This window comes from Bos taurus, chromosome 7, assembly GCF_002263795.3.
Source record: "Bos taurus isolate L1 Dominette 01449 registration number 42190680 breed Hereford chromosome 7, ARS-UCD2.0, whole genome shotgun sequence".
Classification (NCBI taxonomy): Eukaryota; Metazoa; Chordata; class Mammalia; order Artiodactyla; family Bovidae; genus Bos; species Bos taurus.
The window spans coordinates 49,699,307-49,719,581 of NC_037334.1; the positions used below are offsets into that span (position 1 = coordinate 49,699,307).

At 39.5% G+C, this 20,275-nt stretch overlaps 1 protein-coding gene across 7 annotated transcripts in view; it reads right to left on the reverse strand.

Moving 5' to 3' along the window:
- Positions 1 to 1,915: 1,915 nt before the first annotated feature.
- Positions 1,916 to 20,275, reverse strand: part of CDC25C (cell division cycle 25C) — a 35,926-nt gene continuing 17,566 nt past the window's right edge. For 4 of the 7 annotated variants that reach the window (XM_024993990.2, XM_059888022.1, XM_059888021.1 and 1 more), the window contains 7 exons: positions 7,742 to 7,894; positions 6,690 to 6,791; positions 5,629 to 5,691; positions 4,243 to 4,341; positions 3,575 to 3,708; positions 3,043 to 3,154; positions 1,916 to 2,838 (listed from right to left, as the gene is read on the reverse strand). In XM_024993990.2, the coding sequence (XP_024849758.1) occupies positions 2,689 to 2,838; positions 3,043 to 3,154; positions 3,575 to 3,708; positions 4,243 to 4,341; positions 5,629 to 5,691; positions 6,690 to 6,791; positions 7,742 to 7,894 (813 nt within the window). In that variant the 3' untranslated portion in view covers positions 1,916 to 2,688. 7 annotated transcript variants of the gene reach the window in all.

Sequence of the window (20,275 nt, forward strand, 5' to 3'; positions counted from 1 at the left end):
TTTCTTTATTGGTAAAACATGTATAATAGTGACTACGTACTTGCCTCACAGGATTGTTGTGAAAATTAGTTTATTTATATAAAATGAGTAAATGTTTACTTGCAAGCAGTAAACAACTGAAAGGTTGTTAGCTATTATTATTATTGTTTCTGAAAATAACATGAATCACGTGACATGGTACCTGTACAGTGGGAAGATATTTCAAGAAACTATATGGGAAAATGTAGCCTTTTAGGCAAATATAATTTTCCACAAAGTAGATAGCTTTTTAAGTCCTGAAGGAAATGGCAACCCACTCCAGTATTCTTGCCTGGAGAATCCCATGACGGAGGAGCTTGGTGGGCTACAGTCCATGGGGTCGCAAAGAGTCGGACACGACTGAGCGACTTCACTTTCACTTATGTTTTACAACTCAGAACTTCCATTTAAGATCACTGAAATGTGAATACGTGTGCACCAGTCTCTTCCCAGGTAGGGGCTTGCTTCTCCCTTTCTGGGAAGAATTATAGGAAATGACCCACTAGGGTAGGCAGTCAGTCAGGGACCCCTCCTCACACTTGGAAGTGGAGGTGCTTCATGCAGTTTCCTGGTCAGGCGACTAAGCTCCTGCCTGTTGTGAGGAAGTATGTGGAGTGGGACAAAAGAACAGCATCTTTCCCTCAGCTGTCTCCACCTATTAAAGCAGCAGCTCTTCTCTCCATTTTCCCCCAGCCTGTCTGAGCTCTGAGCTCAAGGGCTCAGGACAGGCAGGTTCAAGCTAGGGGTAGAGACTGCAGGCTGCAGTGGCTGCCTTAGAGAATACAGCAGTGCCCTCTGCTGTGAGGCAAGCATGCAGCACTCTGGGAGAAGAGCGTTCTTGAACCTTACAAAAATCAATGCAGTCACTTGGGCACACTCTTCCCTCCCAATCATTTTTTAAAAAGTCTCCCTGCTCCAAATCTGGGAAGGTATCATTTTTGTCTCCATTCTATCTCAGGCTAGGCTTCACAGCCTTTTGTCCATTTCTAGTTCTGAGCTATCACTACTTACCAGGTTAATGCCACAGAATGACAATGTGCAATTCCACTGCCATCCAGGCCAAGTAGGGCTGTACTTTACTACACAGACAAAAACCTACTCACCTTAAAGAGCTCTAAAAAAGGAAAGCCTGAGGTAATGCTGAAGAGTGTAACTTAAAAATATCTTTCTGTGGATCCCTGGTTGGGGAACTAAGATATAAAATGTCAGACGGCACGGCCAAATTTTTTTTTTTAATTGATTAATTAAATTAAATAATCTTTCTGAAGTCTAACTGATCTTGCTTGGTACTTTTCTTTTCTTTCATTCTTATCTTCATATGGCACGGATGTCTACTTCCAACCATCCTAAATCTGTCTCTGTGAAACATGAAGTAGAGTGGAAAAAAAACTTTGGAAAATGGGAAAAGTCAAAACTCCACTGAGGCAGACTTTCCTGGTGATCCAGTGGTTGAGAATCTGCCTGCCAGTGCAGGGGACACAGGTTCAATCCCTGGTCTGGGAGACTCCACATGCTGCAGGGCAACTGGGCCTGTGCACCACAATTACTGACCCTGTACTCTCCAACGAAAAGCCACTGCAATGAGAAGCACCACAACTAGAGAGTAGCCCTCCAACACACTGCCCCCACTCTGCAACTAGAAGAAAGCCCGAGCAGCAGGAAAGGTCCAGTGCAGCCAAAAATAAATAAATAAATAAATATTTTTTAAATTCTATTGAGGCTGTAGATAAGGAACCTTTGGAATGCAACTCAGACCTATCACTTGGTCTTACAGAATGGCAATTATTTTGGTTTTCTGAGTCTTCATACCACAAAGAATTGAGTCTGGGGCACACTTTTAGGCAATTCATACCATGGAATGGTATAGGAAAGCAAAGTCTGGAACACTGCTGAAGAATTCCATTTAAAAGGTTTTCTTTAATTCCAGAGCTGTAGTTCTCAAGCCTTGACATGCATCACAATCACCTGAAAGGGAGATTTTTAAAACCCATATTTCTGTGCCCTAACTTCAGACATTCTGATTTAGTAGGTCTGGAGTGGGCTGTGAAAACCTGCATTTCAAGCAAAGTTCAGATAATGCTGATGGACCAGGGCCCAAACTTTGAGAACCATGGTCTGGAGAAAAGCACTTTGGCCTCAGCTATGAATAGAGATGGCCACATCTTTGTCTGAAGGAGTTTAAATGTGGTGATTACTTCCTTACATACATCTTCTAGGATTTTTTCTCATTCATCAATGTTTATATTTCCATTTTTTAAAAAAGAAGAGAGAGGGAGACAAAGAAGGAAAATACAGAGAAAGAAGATGGACAACTCTCTCAACACTCTCTTGCATAGCCAGAGCCCAGGAAAAAGATCTGGCTGACCTCTGAGAAGACGCAAGTAGTTAGCAAGAGGAATGCAACAGCCCCCTGAAGCAACATAAATCTCCATGCAACCCAAGGTTCCAACCTTAGAAAACTAGCTCGAGGACTTCCTCACTAGCCAGCAGCTCTACTAAAATGTAACCAATCCCACGCCTGAGATTTCATTAGTTTGGCAGCCTATTGGTTTGCTGACATCTTTTAACATATTACAATGAAAAGAGGCTGCATAGAAGATGGCCTCTTTCACCTCAGGGTTTCTACAGTGCCTTTTGGTGAGTCCCAGGCAGCCAGTAGGTGACCTGATATCATGGGCTCACATCCTTCACCAGTAAGGCAATCTGTTCCTGCAGCTGCCGCTCTCCTTCCCATGCTTTGCTCTGGTTTCGACACCTCAGCAGCTCAGCCTTATGGTCCTGGTGATGCATCGGGCAGTAGCTCTGTGGTTCACACAGCTCCTGAAAGGCAAGGGACAGAGTAAGGAATCCTCTTGATGCCTACAGTCTGCCCACGAGGTATAATAGAGATGCTACAGGGAATGGCTTAGAAGGAACAGCACTTTCTTCTCAGAGGGCTTTGCAGGCCCTGGGAGCTGCATGTTAAAGTTGGCTCCCCCAAGTCTGGGCTCCCCCATTGCCCCACATGCCCCATCCAAGATTTACCATATATTCTGGAAAGAAGTCTCTGTAGCCCCCTTTGAGGATGTATAGCTCTGGGTAGTACAGGGCAGGATACTGGTTCAGAGTCCTGTCCTCTTCTCTCAGAGAACGGCACCTTTAGAGAAAATCCAGAGATGGGTGAGATGGGAAAAAGCAAGTTCAGGATTCCATGGGTCATTCACTGGGGAAGGGAAGGAAGAATTGACTTTTCCTAACCCTCAAAAGGAACTCCAGATCTTATTTTTGCAAAACAAGGTGCAAGTAGCACCGCTCTTTCTCCTTTCCTCCATTGGTACCTAATTCCAAATCCCTTTTCCTTCACTACTTCAAACCTTTGAATTGTAGAAACTTCTTCCTTCCACCTCCTTAACATTCTTTTTTTTTTTTTTTTAACTTTATACATTCTTTAAAATATAGTGGAAATCATTCATTCTTTCAGTCTCTGTCTGAACTGGGCTGGGAAGGTTCCCTGGCTGTAAGTCCCAACTCAAGATCCATCACCCTCTCCATGCCCCCTCCTCGTGTAGACACTCACATTCGGGGACCCCTCTCAGAGGAGAATTCACAATGGAACACGATGACTATTCTTTTCTGGTTATCCCAAGGGACAATGGGTTTCTTCAGAAAGAAGTTATATAGTTCTTCTTGACTGTGCAAGTTTAATGCTCCCTGTAAAATAATTTTATTAAGTATTTCCTTAAGGGCGAGAGAACAGGGCCAACACTTAGAAATAACTGGAATACCATCTTGAAATATTTAGTTCAGGAAGACTAGACTATTAAGTACTTTCAGAGTGGAAATCTACCTGTATCTACCCACTGGGCCTGGCATGGAGCTTGGTTATATACTAGGTGCTCAATAAACATTTATAGAACAGAACTGCCTAAAGTGTAGGGATTATTGTGAGAAATGTCTGTAAGCATTAAGTGTTTGCCAAGTGCTGCTCAGTCTCTGGATTAATGTTTTTATTTCCAGGTAGGAGCTTTTGGCTTCTATAGGAAAGAGGCAGATTGGTCTAGGAGGGAAAGGGAAAGTAAATTGCTCAAGGTTCACAGAATTACAACAGGAATGAGGACTGACAACCCCAATGTATTCCAAATGTATAATGTTTGCCCTGGTTCCAGAGGTCACAGGACCCTTTGCCTAGACTTCTTAAGGGGTATCTCTAGCTCCTCCCCTGCTAAGTCCTCAATATAACCTTACCTGAATGTGTCCTCCCAGGTACTCATATGGATAGCGGCAATCGATGATATAAAACTTCTCAATCAGACCCTGGAACTCCCCTGATAGTAAGGCAGCCACCTGTACAGAAACTATGACTGAATACCCTGCCTCTGTGTAGGGAGAGAAGAGCCAGTTACCCAGTTCCTAATGTGTACTCCTTTTAGTCACTCAGGATCCCACTGTATGCCCAGCCTCCAAAGTCCCCCTATATTTGAAACATGGCAATGGTGCAACCGCCCCCCACCAACCCTCCTCAAGTAAGAGAATAAAACAGGCAATGGCCTTTTGGAGAACCAAAATAGTCAGTATTGCCAAGACACAAGGGAGAAGATTCAAGCTACTTATTTGGAGGAAGACACGGATGCAATCAATCTCTGAGAAGACACCCAAGGATTTCTGTAAGGGCACAGGTAGCAGCTAGAGGTCTCAATTTTACAAGAAGAAATGAGAAATGATTCCCCACCCTCCACCGTAAGATTAGGAAGCGAGTTTCTCAAAAGGGATATGAAGGAAAGGGTTGATATCCAGAGGAGGAAACTTAAGCTACGTGTGGTTATATAAATTGGTTCAAACTTTCCAGAGGAAACTTTGTAAATACTTATAAAAAAATAAATGTAATTACATTTTCAGCAAGTTCTTTTCTAGCATCTTAAGTAAACAGAAGTACATAAAGATAGGGCACAATAATGTTGATCTCACCATTGCTTTAGATTATCAAAATATTATAAATAACTTAAATACTCAATAAAAGAGGTTTAGTTTAAAAAGTTATATATTATCAGTATAACAGAATATTACATAGCCATCAAAGGGATAATATAGATTTTTTTAAAATGATATAGAAAGATGTTTACAATGACTTACTAAGCTAACTACAAAATTACATGATTATGATACTATTTTTATAAAACTTATTATACCAGAATAAAATCTGTAAGGCCATAAGGAAAGTCTTACTAGTGCTTATCTCTGATGGTGAAACCTATGGGTAAAGTGACAAAATAATTACTGCACAAACCAGAATACTTTTGAGAGTAACAGAGAGCACTATTAATAATATGCAGTAATAGGCATAAATGGAATTGCAACATGTAAACCAGGATGTAAGGCCAGCCTAATTGGGTGATTTTTACTTTTCTCCCTTCCCCTTCCTCCTTCCTTTCTTACGTAACAATTATATATCATTTGCTTAATTACAAACAAAGGTGACATATAAGAGAGACTTTTAACATAGCTTCAGCTGAGTACAGAGTCCACATGAGTGAACAAAGTGAAAGAAATACAAATGGAAGTGGGGATTTTAGGGACAGAATAGACCAGATGGCAGCTTATGTAACCAGTTACCATCTCCAGAAATCTGCTTACTGTTTCTGGGTTGACGTACTTCAGATCTTGGTGTTTCCCTGACACGGTTGGCAGTGCACATACCTAGAAATACCCAAGAGCTAAAAAAACAGCAAGTTCTCTATACCCAAATTTGAAATCATGACCCATATATTGTCCTATCCAAATGACATTTAAAACCCCAGATGCCTTCAGAAATCAATGGTCTCAATGTGCATATGCAACGATCCCATTTCTAAGAACTGAACCTAAGGAACTAATTATGAATGTTAAAAAATTCTTAGATTTAGCTGCAAATATAGTCCATCTTGGTGCAGTTCATAAGGAAAAATTGTAGAAGTAAATAACAAGAAAGGATTTATCAGGAAATTACAGGCACCCAAAAAAAAAAAAAAAAAAGAAATAGTGTGCTGCTATTAAAAGTGATGAAATGATGAAGAATTATTTATTACATGAAAAGATGTTCCTGATATATCAAAGGAGATGGAATAAAAACCTCAAAACAAGCATGGAAAAACAAAAAGTGTATTTGTGTACATGCATGTGTCTTTGTGAAAATACATACAGAGATATACACCAAAATATACACCAGAAATATACACCAAAAAAATAGTAAACAAAAACAATAATACTCTGATAAGATCTGGGGTAGATTCCATTTTCTATCTTTTCTGTAGTCACCAAATATGATTTATATAATTTTTAAATATGTTTTTTAAAAAAGTAGAAAGCTTCATATTTGGGACTTCCCTGGCAGTCCAGTGATTAAGACTGTGCTTCCACTGCAGGGGACACAGGTTCGACCACTGGTTAGGGAACTAAGGTTCCACATGCCATAGGGCACCAGCAAAAAACAGAAAAAAGAAAGCCTCATACTTTTTCTACTTCTGTAGATATTTCCAGAGTGAATAAGGGATACTTTCTCATGAAAGGCTTAGGGCCTATATCTACCACTACAGCACCTTCAGGTTATCAGTGAGCACTTGCTAAAGATGCATATTAATTAAACTTAGTGTCCTCTGCAAGCAGATAAGATTCAGATCCAAAATACAGGATGAAATATATGGTGCAACCAAACTCACCTTGGAGAAATCACCAATCAGAGGCCCCTGGTTTGAATCTTCCTCCAGCATCTGAGTCATATTGATGTCACAGAGGGAGACCATTTTCTTTAGACCTAAGCCCTGAAGACAAGATTCCCCCGACCCCAATCCTCATGTTAAAGGTTTAAAAACCAAGGGAAGTAAGGAGTGTAGGGAGATTCATTAAAAATATGCATACTCTTTGATCTAATAATTCCGCTTGTTTTACTAAGAAAATAAAGACATGTAGAAAGATTTGGCTATTAAGGAGGTTTACAATAGAGAAAAATTACTAATAAATTAAATGATCAGTAACAGGATCTTGGTTAAACAAATCACATCCACACATTATTGATTACTATTAGGGAATAAAAAGTAAGCTGTAAATTAACTTCATTAACTTGAAAATATCACATCATTAAGTAGGTTAGAAAACATGTACTTTGTAATGCCTCTTTAATAAAAGAAAAAATATATTTGCATTAAAAAAAATCTGAAAGGCTATACATTATTAACAGTAATTATCTCTGGCCTGTGTGATTATGTACATTTTGCAATGGCTTCTTTTTGCTTATTTGAATTTTCTATTTTTCTGTAATGTCATACACTGATTTCATAAAATAGCCAAATGTATTGAGATTTCTTTTTTAAAGGAGAGATACAGGATGAGGACTAAGTTTTTCAGAATTTGCTTTCCAGCAAACCAGTGTGCTCTATGATGTTATTTCTGTCCAAATGCCTATAAAACAGCAATAAATATCCTTCTCAATCACAGTTCCCTTGTATTCTCTCAGATCTTAAAAAAGGTGGTTGGGAAGACAATACAATGATATCATTTCAAAAATTATAATAACATATTTATTATTAAATACTTTATATATGGGTGCAGATGTAGAAAAGGAAAATGGAAAGAGGAGATAAAAGTAAAAGTACAAGGCCAAAAGCTATGCAAAAGCAACCCCCAACCCAGAAAAGTGGAGAAGATGAGATAAAGATTAAAGAGACTGTCTTTTTTAAAAGTTTCTGACAAAAAAAAGAAAAAAAAGTCTTACCTTTCCGAGCTCTTTTTGGTTTGAACAATACTTCTTTTTTAGTTTATCTGGTATTGTGCTGTCCTTGAATTTTACCACCTGCTTCAAACTTGGACTGTTTAAGCTGTCTGGCAATGATGAGGAGCGATACAGGGAGCTCCAGTTCAGAGGTGGCTGTTTGGAAACATGAAACCCCAAAGTTCTTATTCCTTAAAGTGTATCTTCAGGCCAGCACTGTGAACCTCCCCTGGGAGGTTGTTAGCAATGCAGAATCCCAGATGTTAGGCTTCTTCCCAAACCTGATGAATTAAAATTTGCACTCTAACAAGATGCCCAAGTGATTCCTAGAAACACTTAAGTTTGAGAAACAAGCCCCAGGTAAGGAACCTGTCCTCCCTTCCTCATTAACACGTTCTCCTCAGACTCCATGATGTTCCATCTCTAAGACATTTTAACTCCAGCCAAATTCTCAACCTGATCATCATATATACAATAGTTGTAGAAAAAAGCAAATGCAAGCTTAATTCCTCTAGTCATATGATAGCTTCTCTATGGGATCCTAAGACCCTGACTATCAAGATTTAAGAATCCCAACAAAACTGAAAATAACAAGCCAAAAAAGCAAGCCTGGGTGAAAAGTACTATGAAGCAAGAGTATATAGTTGTCCCTTGAGACAACTGTGAGGTATCTGTGAGAGGCTGGTTCCAGGACTCCCACAGATACTAAAATCTGGGGGTGCTCAAGTCCCTTATTTAAAATCATGTAGTATATTCTATGAACATCCCTCTGTACATTTATTTTATTTATTTATTTATTGACCATGCTGCACAGCATGTGAAATCTTAGTTTCCTGACCAGGGGTCAAACCTATGCCCCATGCAGTTGAACTGCAGAGTGGTTAACCCAGGGAATTCCCTCTTATATATTTTAAATCATCTCCAGATTGCTTATAATATGTGTGTGTGCATGTGTGTGCGTGTGCACGCACACTCATGCATGCATGCTAAGTCACTTTAGTCGTGTCTGACTCTGCAACCCCGTGGACTATAGTCTGCCAGGTTCCTCTGTCCATGGATTTTCCAGACAAGAATACTGGAGTGGATTGCCATGCCCTCCTCCAGGGGATCTTCCTGACCCAGAGATCGAACCCACATCTCCAGCATTGGCAGGTGGACTTTTTACCACTGTGCTACCTGGGAAGCCCGCTTATAATACCTATACAATGTAAATGCTATGTAAATAGTTTTCCATGTAGGCAAATTCAAGCTTGCTTTTTGGAACTTCCTTCAGGGGGAAAAAAGAAAACTTAAAATTTTTTTTTCAATCTATGGAGTGAAAGAGAAAAACTATCATTAAGGCTTAAAAGAGGTTGGTTAATGTGGGAAGAAAAACAGCAAAATAAGCATCATGCAAGGGAAAAGGAAATAATAGAATCTAATATCAAGATGAGGACCAGATGGCTTTACAGCTGAATTCTACCAAAAATTTAGAGAAGAGCTAACACCTATCCTACTCAAACTCTTCCAGAAAATTTCAAAGGAAGGTAAACTTCCAAGCTCCTTCTATGAGGCCACCATCACCCTAATACCAAAACCAGACAAAGATGCCACAAAAAAAGAAAACTACAGGTCAATATCACTGATGAACATAGATGCAAAAATCCTTAACAAAATTCTAGCAAACAGAATCCAACAACATATTAAAAAGATCATACATCATGACCAAGTGGGCTTTATCCCAGGGATGCAAGGATTCTTCAATATCTGCAAATCAATCAATGTAATACACCACAGTAACAAACTGAAAAATAAAAACCATATGATTATCTAAATAGATGCACAGAAAGCCTTTGACAAAATTCAATATCCATTTATGATAAAAACCCTCCAGAAAGCAGGCATAGAAGGAACATACCTCAACATAATAAAAGCTATAAAAGACAAACCCACAGCAAACATTACCCTCAATGGTGAAAAATTGAAAGCATTTCCCCTAAAGTCAGGAACAAGACAAGGGTGCCCACTCTCACCACTACTATTCAATATAGTTTTGGAAGTTTTGGCCACAGCAATCAGAGCAGAAAAAGAAATAAAAGAAATCCAGATTGGAAAAGAGGAAGTAAAACTCTCAGTTTGCAGATGACACGATTCTCTACACAGAAAACCCTAAAGATTCCACCAGAAAATTACTAGAGCTAATCAATGAATATAGTAAAGTTGCAGAATATAAAGTCAACACACAGAAACCCCTTGCATTCCTGTACACTAATAATGAGAAAATAGAAAGAAGCCAGAAAGAAAAACACCAATACAGTATACTAACGCATATATATGGAATTTAGAAAGATGGTAACAATAACCCTGTATATGAGACAGCAAAAGAGACACTGATGTATAGACCAGTCTTTTGGACTCTGTGGGAGAGGGAGAGGGTGGGATGATTTGGGAGAATGGCATTGAAATACATATAATATCATATATGAAACAGGTTGCCAGTCCAGGTTCGATGCACGATACTGGATGCTTGGGGCTGGTGCACTGGGACGACCCAGAGGGATGGTATGGGGAGGGAGGAGGGAGGAGGGTTCAGGATGGGGAACACATGTATACCTGTGGTGGATTCATTTTGATATTTGACAAAACCAATGCAATATTGTAAAGTTTAAAAATAAAATAAAAAAAAAAAGAAAATAGAAAGAAATTAAGGAAACAATTCCATTCACCATTGCAATGAAAAGAATAAAATACTTAGGAATATATCTACCTAAAGAAACTAAAGACCTATATATAGAAAACTATAAAACACTGATGAAAGAAATCGAAGAGGACACAAATAGATGGAGAAATATACCGTGTTCATGGATTGGAAGAATCAATATAGTGAAAATGAGTATACTACCCAAAGCAATTTATAGATTAAATGCAATCCCTATCAAGCCACCAATGGTATTTTTCACAGAACTAGAACAAACAATTTCACAATTTGTATGGAGATACAAAAAACCTTGAATAGCCAAAGCAATCTTGAGAAAGAAGAATGGAACTGGAGAAATCAACCTGCCTGACTTCAGGCTCTACTACAAAGCTACAGTCATCAAGACAGTATGGTACTGGCACAAAGACAGAAATATAGATCAATGGAACAAAATAGAAAGCCCAGAGCTAAATCCACACACCTATGGACACCTTATCTCTGACAAAAGAGGCATGAATATACAATGGAGAATAGACAATCTCTTTAACAAGTGGTGGTGGGAAAACTGGTCAACCACTTGTAAAAGAATGAAACCAGGACACTTTCTAATACCATACACAAAAATAAACTCAAAATGGATTAAAGATCTAAATGTAAGACCAGAAACTATAAAACTCCTAGAGGAAAACATAGGCAAAACACTCTCTGACATAAATCACAGCAGGATCCTCTATGACCCACCTCCCAGAGTAATGGAAATAAAAGCAAAAATAAACAAATGGGACCTAATTAAACTTAAAAGCTTTGTACAACAAAGGAAACTATAAGCAAGGTGAAAAGACAGCTTTCAGAATGGGAGAAAATAACAGCAAACAAAGCAACGGACAAAGAATTAATCTCAAAAATATATACAAGCAACTCCTGCAGCTCAATTCCAGAAAAATAAATGACCCAATCAAAAAGTGGGCCAAAGAAATAAACAGACATTTCTCCAAAGAAGACATACAGATGGCTAACAAACACATGAAAAGATGCTCAACATCACTCATTATCAGAGAAATGCAAATCAAAACCACAATGAAGTACCATTTCACACCGGTCAGAATGGCTGCTATCCAAAAGTCTACAAACAATAAATGCTGGAGAGGGTGTGGAGAAAAGGGAACCATCTTACACTGTTGGTGGGAATGCAAACTATTCTCCACCATGGAGAACAGTGTGGCGATTCCTTAAAAAACTGGAAATAGAACTGCCATATGACCCAGCAATCCCACTGCTGGGCATACACACTGAGGAAACCAGAATTGAAAGAGACATTTGTACCTCAATGTTCATTGCAGCACTGTTTCTAATAGCCAGGACATGGAAGCAACCTAGATGTCCATCAGCAGATGAATGGATAAGAAAGCTGTGGTACATATACACAACAGAATATTACTCAGCCATTAAAAAGAATACATTTGAATCAGTTCTAATGAGGTGGATGAAACTGGAGCCTATTATACAGAGTGAAGTAAGCCAGAAAGAAAATCACCAATTCAGTATATTAATGCATATATATGGAATTTAGAAAGATGGTAACGATAAACCTATATGCGAGACAGCAAAAGAGACACAGATGTATAGAACAGCCTTTTGGACTCTGTGGGAGAAGGCGAGGGTGGAATGATTTGAGAATAGCATTGAGATATGTATACTATCATATGTGAAACAGATCACCAGTCCAGGTTCCATGCATGGGACAGGGTGCCCAGGGCTGGTGTACTGGGATGACTCAGAGGGATGGGATGGGGAGGGAGGTTGGAGGAGGGTTCAGGATGAGGAACATATGTACACCCATGGCTGATTCATAACAATGTATGGCAAAACCACTACAATATTGTAAAGTAATTAGTCTCCAATTAAAATAAATAAATTGAAAAAAAATATCAGGATGACCATTATAGGATTGACACTATGAAGCCTATCAGGAAAAAAAAAATGGATTAAATACCATGGGAGCTGCTTGCCCAGGAATAGACTAAGTACAGAAGTATAGACTAATTGTCTCTTTGAAAGATATGATATGGGTGTTATATACCCAGATGCAGGGGGATATATTAAAAGATCTCTGATAGCAACTTTAAACTAATCCAAGATTCTTATCCTCTGTTTTCCTTCTTTATATACTTATCTCACTAACTGCCATGGATTGATTTAGAAGCAGGCTAGACCATAAGAGAGTCAAAATTGGAAAACATATTGATAGTCAATGGTTTCTGAGAGAAGAAAGTAAGAACATCAGTAATTTACTGTACAACACAATAACTACATCTACACAACAGTATTTGTCACACCCATGGTCCTGTCTAAAGAAAACTTGATTGTTCATGGTACCAGTTAAAGGTACAGATCACATTTGATATACCAACATTCTATACCTACTTTTTCCCTTGGACCCCTGTCAGTCAACGCCCTATAGTCTCCACAATCCTACTGCAAGCCACTGGTGACTGGACCATATTGCTGACTGAACACTCCTATTTAGTGGTCAAAAATATGTAAACATAATCTGGGTCAATCAGGTTCCCTCTCTGGGAGTCAAACTTGCAAAATGTCAAAATAATTAGGCAGCAGGAGAAGGCAATGGCACCCTACTCCAGTACTGTTGCCCGGAAAACCCCATGGATGGAGGAGCCTGGTAGGCTGCAGTCCATGGGGTCGCTAAGAGTCAGACACGACTGAGCGACTTCACTTTCACTTTCCACTTTCATGCACTGGAGAAGGAAATGGCAACCCACTCCAGTGTTCTTGCCTGGAGAATCCCATGGACGGAGAAGCCTGGTAGGCTGCAGTCCATGGGGTCGCACAGAGTTGGACACGACTGAAGCGACTTAGCAGCAGCAGCAGCAGAAGCCAAAGTTTTATTAAAAGGAAGGAGCCAAGAGATACAGTCAAGGTCATGACACCAATGATGAATGGATGGATGAACCAAAGGTATAATGGTAGAGGAGATGTGGTAAAGAACCGAGAAGCAGGCTACCCAGCCTCCATGAATGACTTCCCTTCGTATTACTACAGTTTTGCCCTGAGAAGAATGCAGGAGAAAGCTAGATCAGAATTTCAAATTTGCTGGCCTTAGTCAACCTTTGTTTCTTTAACCAAAAGAGCCTCTCTAGAACACACTGTAATTATTAAGCAAAGAGTTCATTTTAAAGAGTTTGAATTAACTATCTACTAAGTGAAATGTATCCATTTATTAGCATTACATCTAAGAAATCTTTGCCTAGCATAGGGTCACAAACATTCTTCTGTTTTTTTCTTCAGCTGTTCTGCACTCTTATGTTTAGGCCCATGATTCATTTTGTGTAAAGTTATATATATGATATGAAGTATAGATTGAAATTTTTGTTTTTCACATGGATTTTCCGTTGCTCCAGCACAATTTGTTGAAAAGACTATGCTTTCTGCATTTAATTGTTTTTGTATCTTCATCTATTATCAATCGACCATACATGCATGGGTCTATTTCTCAAATCTCTATTCTGTTGCACTGAAGCTTTAGGATATTGGTAGCTATTATGATGGCAATAATGAGGGTGATAAACATCTCTTTGGGTTTCATATAGTCCAAAGACAAGAAGCCAGAAATAAACGTTCACAGAAAACTATTTCAACAAACAGAAACAGCCACTACTGCTTTGATAGGTTATTTCCAATACATTTATATAAAAACAAATGGCTGCTGCTGCTGCTGCTGCTAAGTAGCTTAAGTGTGTCCGACCCTGTGCGACCCCATAGATGGTAGCCTATCAAAGCTATCCCCGTCCCTGGGATTCTCCAGGCAAGAACACTGGAGTGGGTTGCCATTTCCTTCTCCAATGCATGAAAGTGAAAAGTGAAAGTGAAGTTGCTCAGTTGTGTCCAACTCTTAGCGACCCCATAGATTGCAGCCTACCAGACTCCTCCATCCATGGGGTTTTCCAGGCAAGAGTACTGGAGTGGGTTGCCATTGCCTTCTCCAAACAAATGGCAACTGACTGCAAAGAGTGTAAGTGCTAAGTCATAGAGGAACAATGATAATGATACTTTAGCTTTGTCTAGCTAGTCAGGAGTTTCCCAGTGTCCAGAAGCTGGTGAGGGTAGATCCTAGGACCAACTGCAGCCTAGAGGCTCTGCACGATTTCTCTCCTACCTACCTCTCCTTTCCTACCTCAGGCAACTTTTTCCCTCACTCACATTGGTTTCTCAGCTCCTTGAACACACTAGTATCTTTTCACCTTGGGACTTTGGCACTTAACAATATTCCTTTGTCATGGAACAATCTAGCTATGTATGGTTCTTTATTGACTCCTGTCATGTACAGTTCCTTATCAGTTCAGTTCAGTCACTCAGTCGTGTCTGAACTTGCAACTCCATGAACTGCGGCACACCAGACTTCCCTGTCCATCACTAACTCCCAGAGCTTGCTCAAACTTATGTCCATCGAGTTGGTGATGCCATCCAGCCATCTCATCCTCTGTTGTCCCCTTGTCCTCCTGCTTTCAATCCTTCCCAGCTTCACGGTCTTTCCCAATGAGTCAGTTCTTCACATCAGGTGGCCAAAGTATTGGAGCTTCAGTGTCAGCATCAGTCCTTCCAATGAATATTCAGGACTGATTTCCTTTAGGATTGACTGGTTTGATCTCCTTGCTGTCCAAGGGACTCTCAAGAGTCTTCTCCAACACCACAGTTCAAAAGCATCCATTCTTCAGCACTCAGCTTTCTTTATGGTCCAACTCTTACACCCATACCTGACTATCGGAAAAACCATAGCTTTGACTAGACAGATCTTTATTGGCAAAGTAATGTCTCTGTTTTTTAATATGCTATCTTGGTTAGTCATAGCTTTTCTTCCAAGGACCAAGCGTCTTTTAATTTCATGATTGTAGTCACCATCTGCTGTGATTTTGGAGCCCAAGAAAATAGTCTCTCACTGTTTCCACTGTTTAGCCATCTATTTGCCATGAAGTGATGGGACTGGAGGCCATGATTTTTGTTTTTTGAATGTTGAGTTTTAAGCCAGCTTTTTCACTCTCCTCTTTCACTTTTGTCAAGAGGCTCTTTAGTTCCTCTTTACTTTCTGTCATTAGGGTGGTGTCATCTGCATATCTGAGGTTATTGATATTTCTCCCCCAATCTTGATTCCAGCTTGTGCTTCATCCAGTCTGGCATTTCACATGATGTACTCTGCATATAAGTTAAATACGCAGAATGACAATATACAGCCTTGATGTACTCCTTTTCCTATTTGGAACCAGTCTGTTGTTCCATGTCCAGTTCTAACTATTGCTTCTTGACCTGAATATAGATTTCTCAGGAGGCAGGTAAGGTGGTTTGGTATTCTTAGAATTTTCCACAGTTTATTGTGATCCACACAGTCAAAAGCTTTATCATAGTCAATGAAGCAGATGTTTTTCTGGAATTCTCTTGCTTTTTTCTGTGATCCAGTGGATGTTGGCCATTGGATCTCTGGTTCCTCTTCCTTTTTCTAAATCTAGCTTGAACATCTTAAAGTTCTTGGTTCATGTACTGTTGAAGCCTAGCTTGGAGAATTTTGAACATTACTTTGCTAGTGTGTGAGATGAGTACAATAGTGCAGTAGTTTGAACATTCTTTGGCATTGCCTCTCTTTGGGATTGGAAGGAGTTGATAGTTCCTTATCAACTCACCCTAATTCATCCAGGACTTTCTCACTTTTAGAATGAAAGTCCCATGTCCTGAGAACCCCCTCAGTTTCAGGCAAACTGGGACAGTTCATGAATCTGTTCTCAACTAAATATCTCCTGCTTGAGGAGGCCTTTCCTAATTACCTCCATTTAAAGGTTTCCTTCTGTCAAGACGCTATATTGGTCCCTATTTCGTTTCCTACATTACACTTGGACAATTTGTAATAGTTAAATTATTTTGTCTCTGTCACAGTCATTTGCAATTTGGCTACTAAGCATCCTATTTTAGTAAAATCTCAAATTAGACAGAACGAAGACTTGCCTCCTGATAAGAAGACAAAAGGGGACAGATAATCCCTTTTCCGTTCTCTTATAGTCAACTTCATATTCTTGACTGGATTTTGAACCTTGAGAAACAATACAAAAGCACAGCACTGGTTAAGACGTTTTTATGCTGCATCACAGTGGACAATATAGTGGGTGGCAGCAATGTCCCTGACCAAGAGTCCAGCAGCAAGGTGGGTTATGTTCTGTGGCAGGGGGCCAGTAATAGTGGCACTGAGCATTTAGCCAGCAAGTGGTGGCTTCCAGAGCACAACGTTCCTATAGTAGCACTTTGGCTGGGCCTCATCTTATTTTCCAAACTTCCTGATAATTTTCCAAGTTCCTCAATATCTTCCAGAAAAATCTTTTTTCTGCCTGAGGTAACTAGAATCTATTTCTGTTATTTGCAACCAAGAACTCAAACTAAGTTCATCTAGTAAGTTGATGAACATGTTTTTTGGTTTTGGGTTTTTGTGTCTCTATGTCAGGAATATAAACCCCAAGAGGGCACAAACCTAGAGTGTTTTGTTCACCATTGTATCACAGTGCCTGACGCTTAACAAGTGTCAACAGGGTTTTTTTTTTTTATAAGAAATGAATCAAAAATCACAAAGGTTATACCAATCTCCTTGCTTTATAAGGTATCCCATTCCATTTAGCATCAAAGAGATAAACCAGTAACAGACAATCCCTATACTTTTTCTAACCTAAAATCTACTGCAATGCAGTCTTAAACAGTAGGCTCTCAACAAAAAATTACTTTATAAGAGTCATAATCCAAGAAAACAAGCCATTGGTCTTTAATATTAAAGACCAATAAAATAAATACCTAACAGCCACATGTTATTCTTCCATGTAAACAAACAAAATTACAGAGTGTTTACTGGGGTGAGTCTATTTTAAATTCACTGTCATATAATGTTTATATTGTACAATTCAAAATGAACAAAGTTTCTAAGACTGTGAAAGATCATCAATCAGCAAAGAAAGATTCAATTTTGTTCAGTTATTGTACTTATAATTTCACAAAAGCAGTTTAAATACTTCAGAAAAATTTCAAACAATAAAATTGAAAACAAAAGAATTTTCTTTTTAATCAACATTAAATTCAACTTTATTACGTTAATAACTATTGAGACTTGTCTGTATTAATGCCAACATTTTACAAATACGAAGACTAACTTGTATTTCAAGAGCAACATTAAGGTTCATTTCACAATGGGCTTTTTTGTTTTTTTCCAAAAGGCCTAGTAGCATTTTCCCCATGCTAACTATCCCTAACTTTCTTTTTCCACAGATCTACTCTCCATAATCAGCAAGTCCTCAAAAATGTTTTCTTTAGGAAGGTCACTGTCAATTCTCCCAATACCCAGTATGTCCCTTTTCGATTGTTATCTTGGTTCTGTTGTTTTCCCACAAACCAAGGAAATTAAAAGAAAACAGAATTTAATTTAGTGGGAGGGGGGTTCAGGATGGGGGGACATATGTGCACCCATGGCTGATCCATGTCGATGTAAGGCAAAAACCATCATAATACTGTAAAGTAATTATCCTCCAACTAAAATTAATTAGTTTTTTAAAAATAACATTAAAAATTACATTTTTTAACTTCAATTTATAGTGCAGTGGCTCCCAGACTTTAGTGTGCATCAAAATCACCTGGAGGAACTACTGAACTAGATTACTGGGCCCCACTCACTTCCTTGGTGGCTCAGACGCTAAAGCATCTATCTTCAATGTGGGAGACCCAGGTTCAATCCCTGGGTTGGGAAGATTCCCTGGAGAAGGAAATGGCAATCCACTCCAGTACTATTGCCTGGAAAATCCCATGGACAGAGGAGCCTGGTAGGATACAGTCCACGGGGTCGCAAAGAGTTGGACACGACTGAGCGACTTCTCTTCACCCACACAGATTCTGATTTAGATCTGGGGTCAGTTCAGTTCAGTTCCTCACTCATGTCTGGCTCTTTGCAACCCCATGGACTGCAGCATGCCAGGCTTCCCTGTTCATCACTAATTCCCAGAGCTTGCTCAAACTCATGTCCATCCAGTTGATGATGTCATCCAACCACCTCGTCCTGTGTCTTCCCCTTCTCCTCCTGCCTTCAATCTTTCCCAGCATCAAGGTCTTTTCCAGTGAGTCAGTTCTTTACATCAGGTAGCCAAATAATGGAGCTTCAGCTTCAGCATCAGCCCTTACGATGAATATTCAGGACTGAGTTCCTTTAGGATTGACTGGTTTGATCTCCTTGAAGTCCAAAGGACTCTCAAGAGTCTTCTCCAACACCACAATTCAAAAACATCGATTCTTCGGCGCTCAGCTTTCCTTATGATCCAACTCTCACATCCAACCAGGACTACTGGAAAAACCATAGCTTTGACTAGACAGATCTTTGTCAGCAAAGTAATGTCTCTGCTTTTTAATATGCTATCCAGGTTTGTCATAGCTTTTCTTCCAAGGAGCAAGCGTCTTTTAATTTCACGGCTGCAGCCACCATCTGCAGATTTTGGAGCCCCAAAAAATAAAGTCAGCCACTGTTTCCACTGTTTCCCCATCTATTAGCCATGAAGTGATGGGACTGGATGCCATGATCTTCGTTTTCTGAATGTTGAGTTTTAAGCCAACTTTTTCACTCTCCTTTTTCATTTTCATCAAGGGGCTCTTTAGTTCTTCTTCACTTTCTGCCATAAGGGTGGTGTCATCTGCATATCTGAGGTTATTGATATTTCTCCTGGCAATCTTGATTCCAGCTTGTGCTTCTTCCAGCCCAGCGTTTCTCATGATGTACTCTGCATTTAAGTTAAATAAGCAGGGTGACAATATACAGCCTTGATGTACTCCTTTTCCTATTTGGAACCAGTCTGTTGTTCCATGTCCAGTTCTAACTGTTGCCTCCTTACCTACATACAGGTTTCTCAAGAGGCAGGTCAGGTGGTCTGGTATTCCCATCTCTTTCAGAATTTTCTACAGTTTATTGTGATCCACACAGTCAAAGGCTTTGTCATAGTCAATAAAGCAGAAATAGATGTTTTTCTGGAACTCTCTTGCTTTTTCCATGATCCAGCAGATGTTGGCAATTTGATCTCTGGTTCCTATGCCTTTTCTAAAACCAGCTTGAACATCTGGAAGTTCATGGTTCACGTATTGCTGAAGCTTGGCTTGGAGAATTTTGAGCATTACTTTACCAGTGCATGAGATGAGTGCAATTGTGTGGTAGTTTGAGCATTCTTTGGCATTGCCTTTCTTTGGGATTGGAATGAAAACTGACCTTGTCCAGTCCTGTGGCCACTGCTGAGTTTTCCAAATTTGCTGGCATATTGAGTGCAACACTTTCACAGCATCATCTTTTAGGATTTGAAATAGCTCAACTGGAATTCCATCCCCTCCTCTAGCTTTGTTCGTAGTGATGTTTCCTAAGGCCCACTTGACTTCACATTCCAGGATGTCTGGCTCTAGGTGAGTGATCACACTATTGTGATTATCAGGGTCGTGAAGATCTTTTTTGTACAGTTCTTCTGTGTATTCTTGCCACCTCTTCTTAATATCTTCTGCTTCTGTTAGGTCCATACCATTTCTGTCCTTTATTGAGTCCACCTTTGCATGAAATGTTCCCTTGGTATCTCTAATTTTCTTGAAGAGATCTCTAGTCTTTCCCATTCTATTGTTTTCCGCTATTTCTTTGCATTGATCGCTAAGGAAGGCTTTCTTATCTCTCCTTGCTATTCTTTGGAACTCTGCATTCAGATGCTTATATCTTTCCTTTTCTCCTTTGCTTTTTGCTTCTCTTCTTTTCACAGCTATTTGTAAGGCCTCCTCAGACAGCCATTTTGTCTTTTTGCATTTCTTTT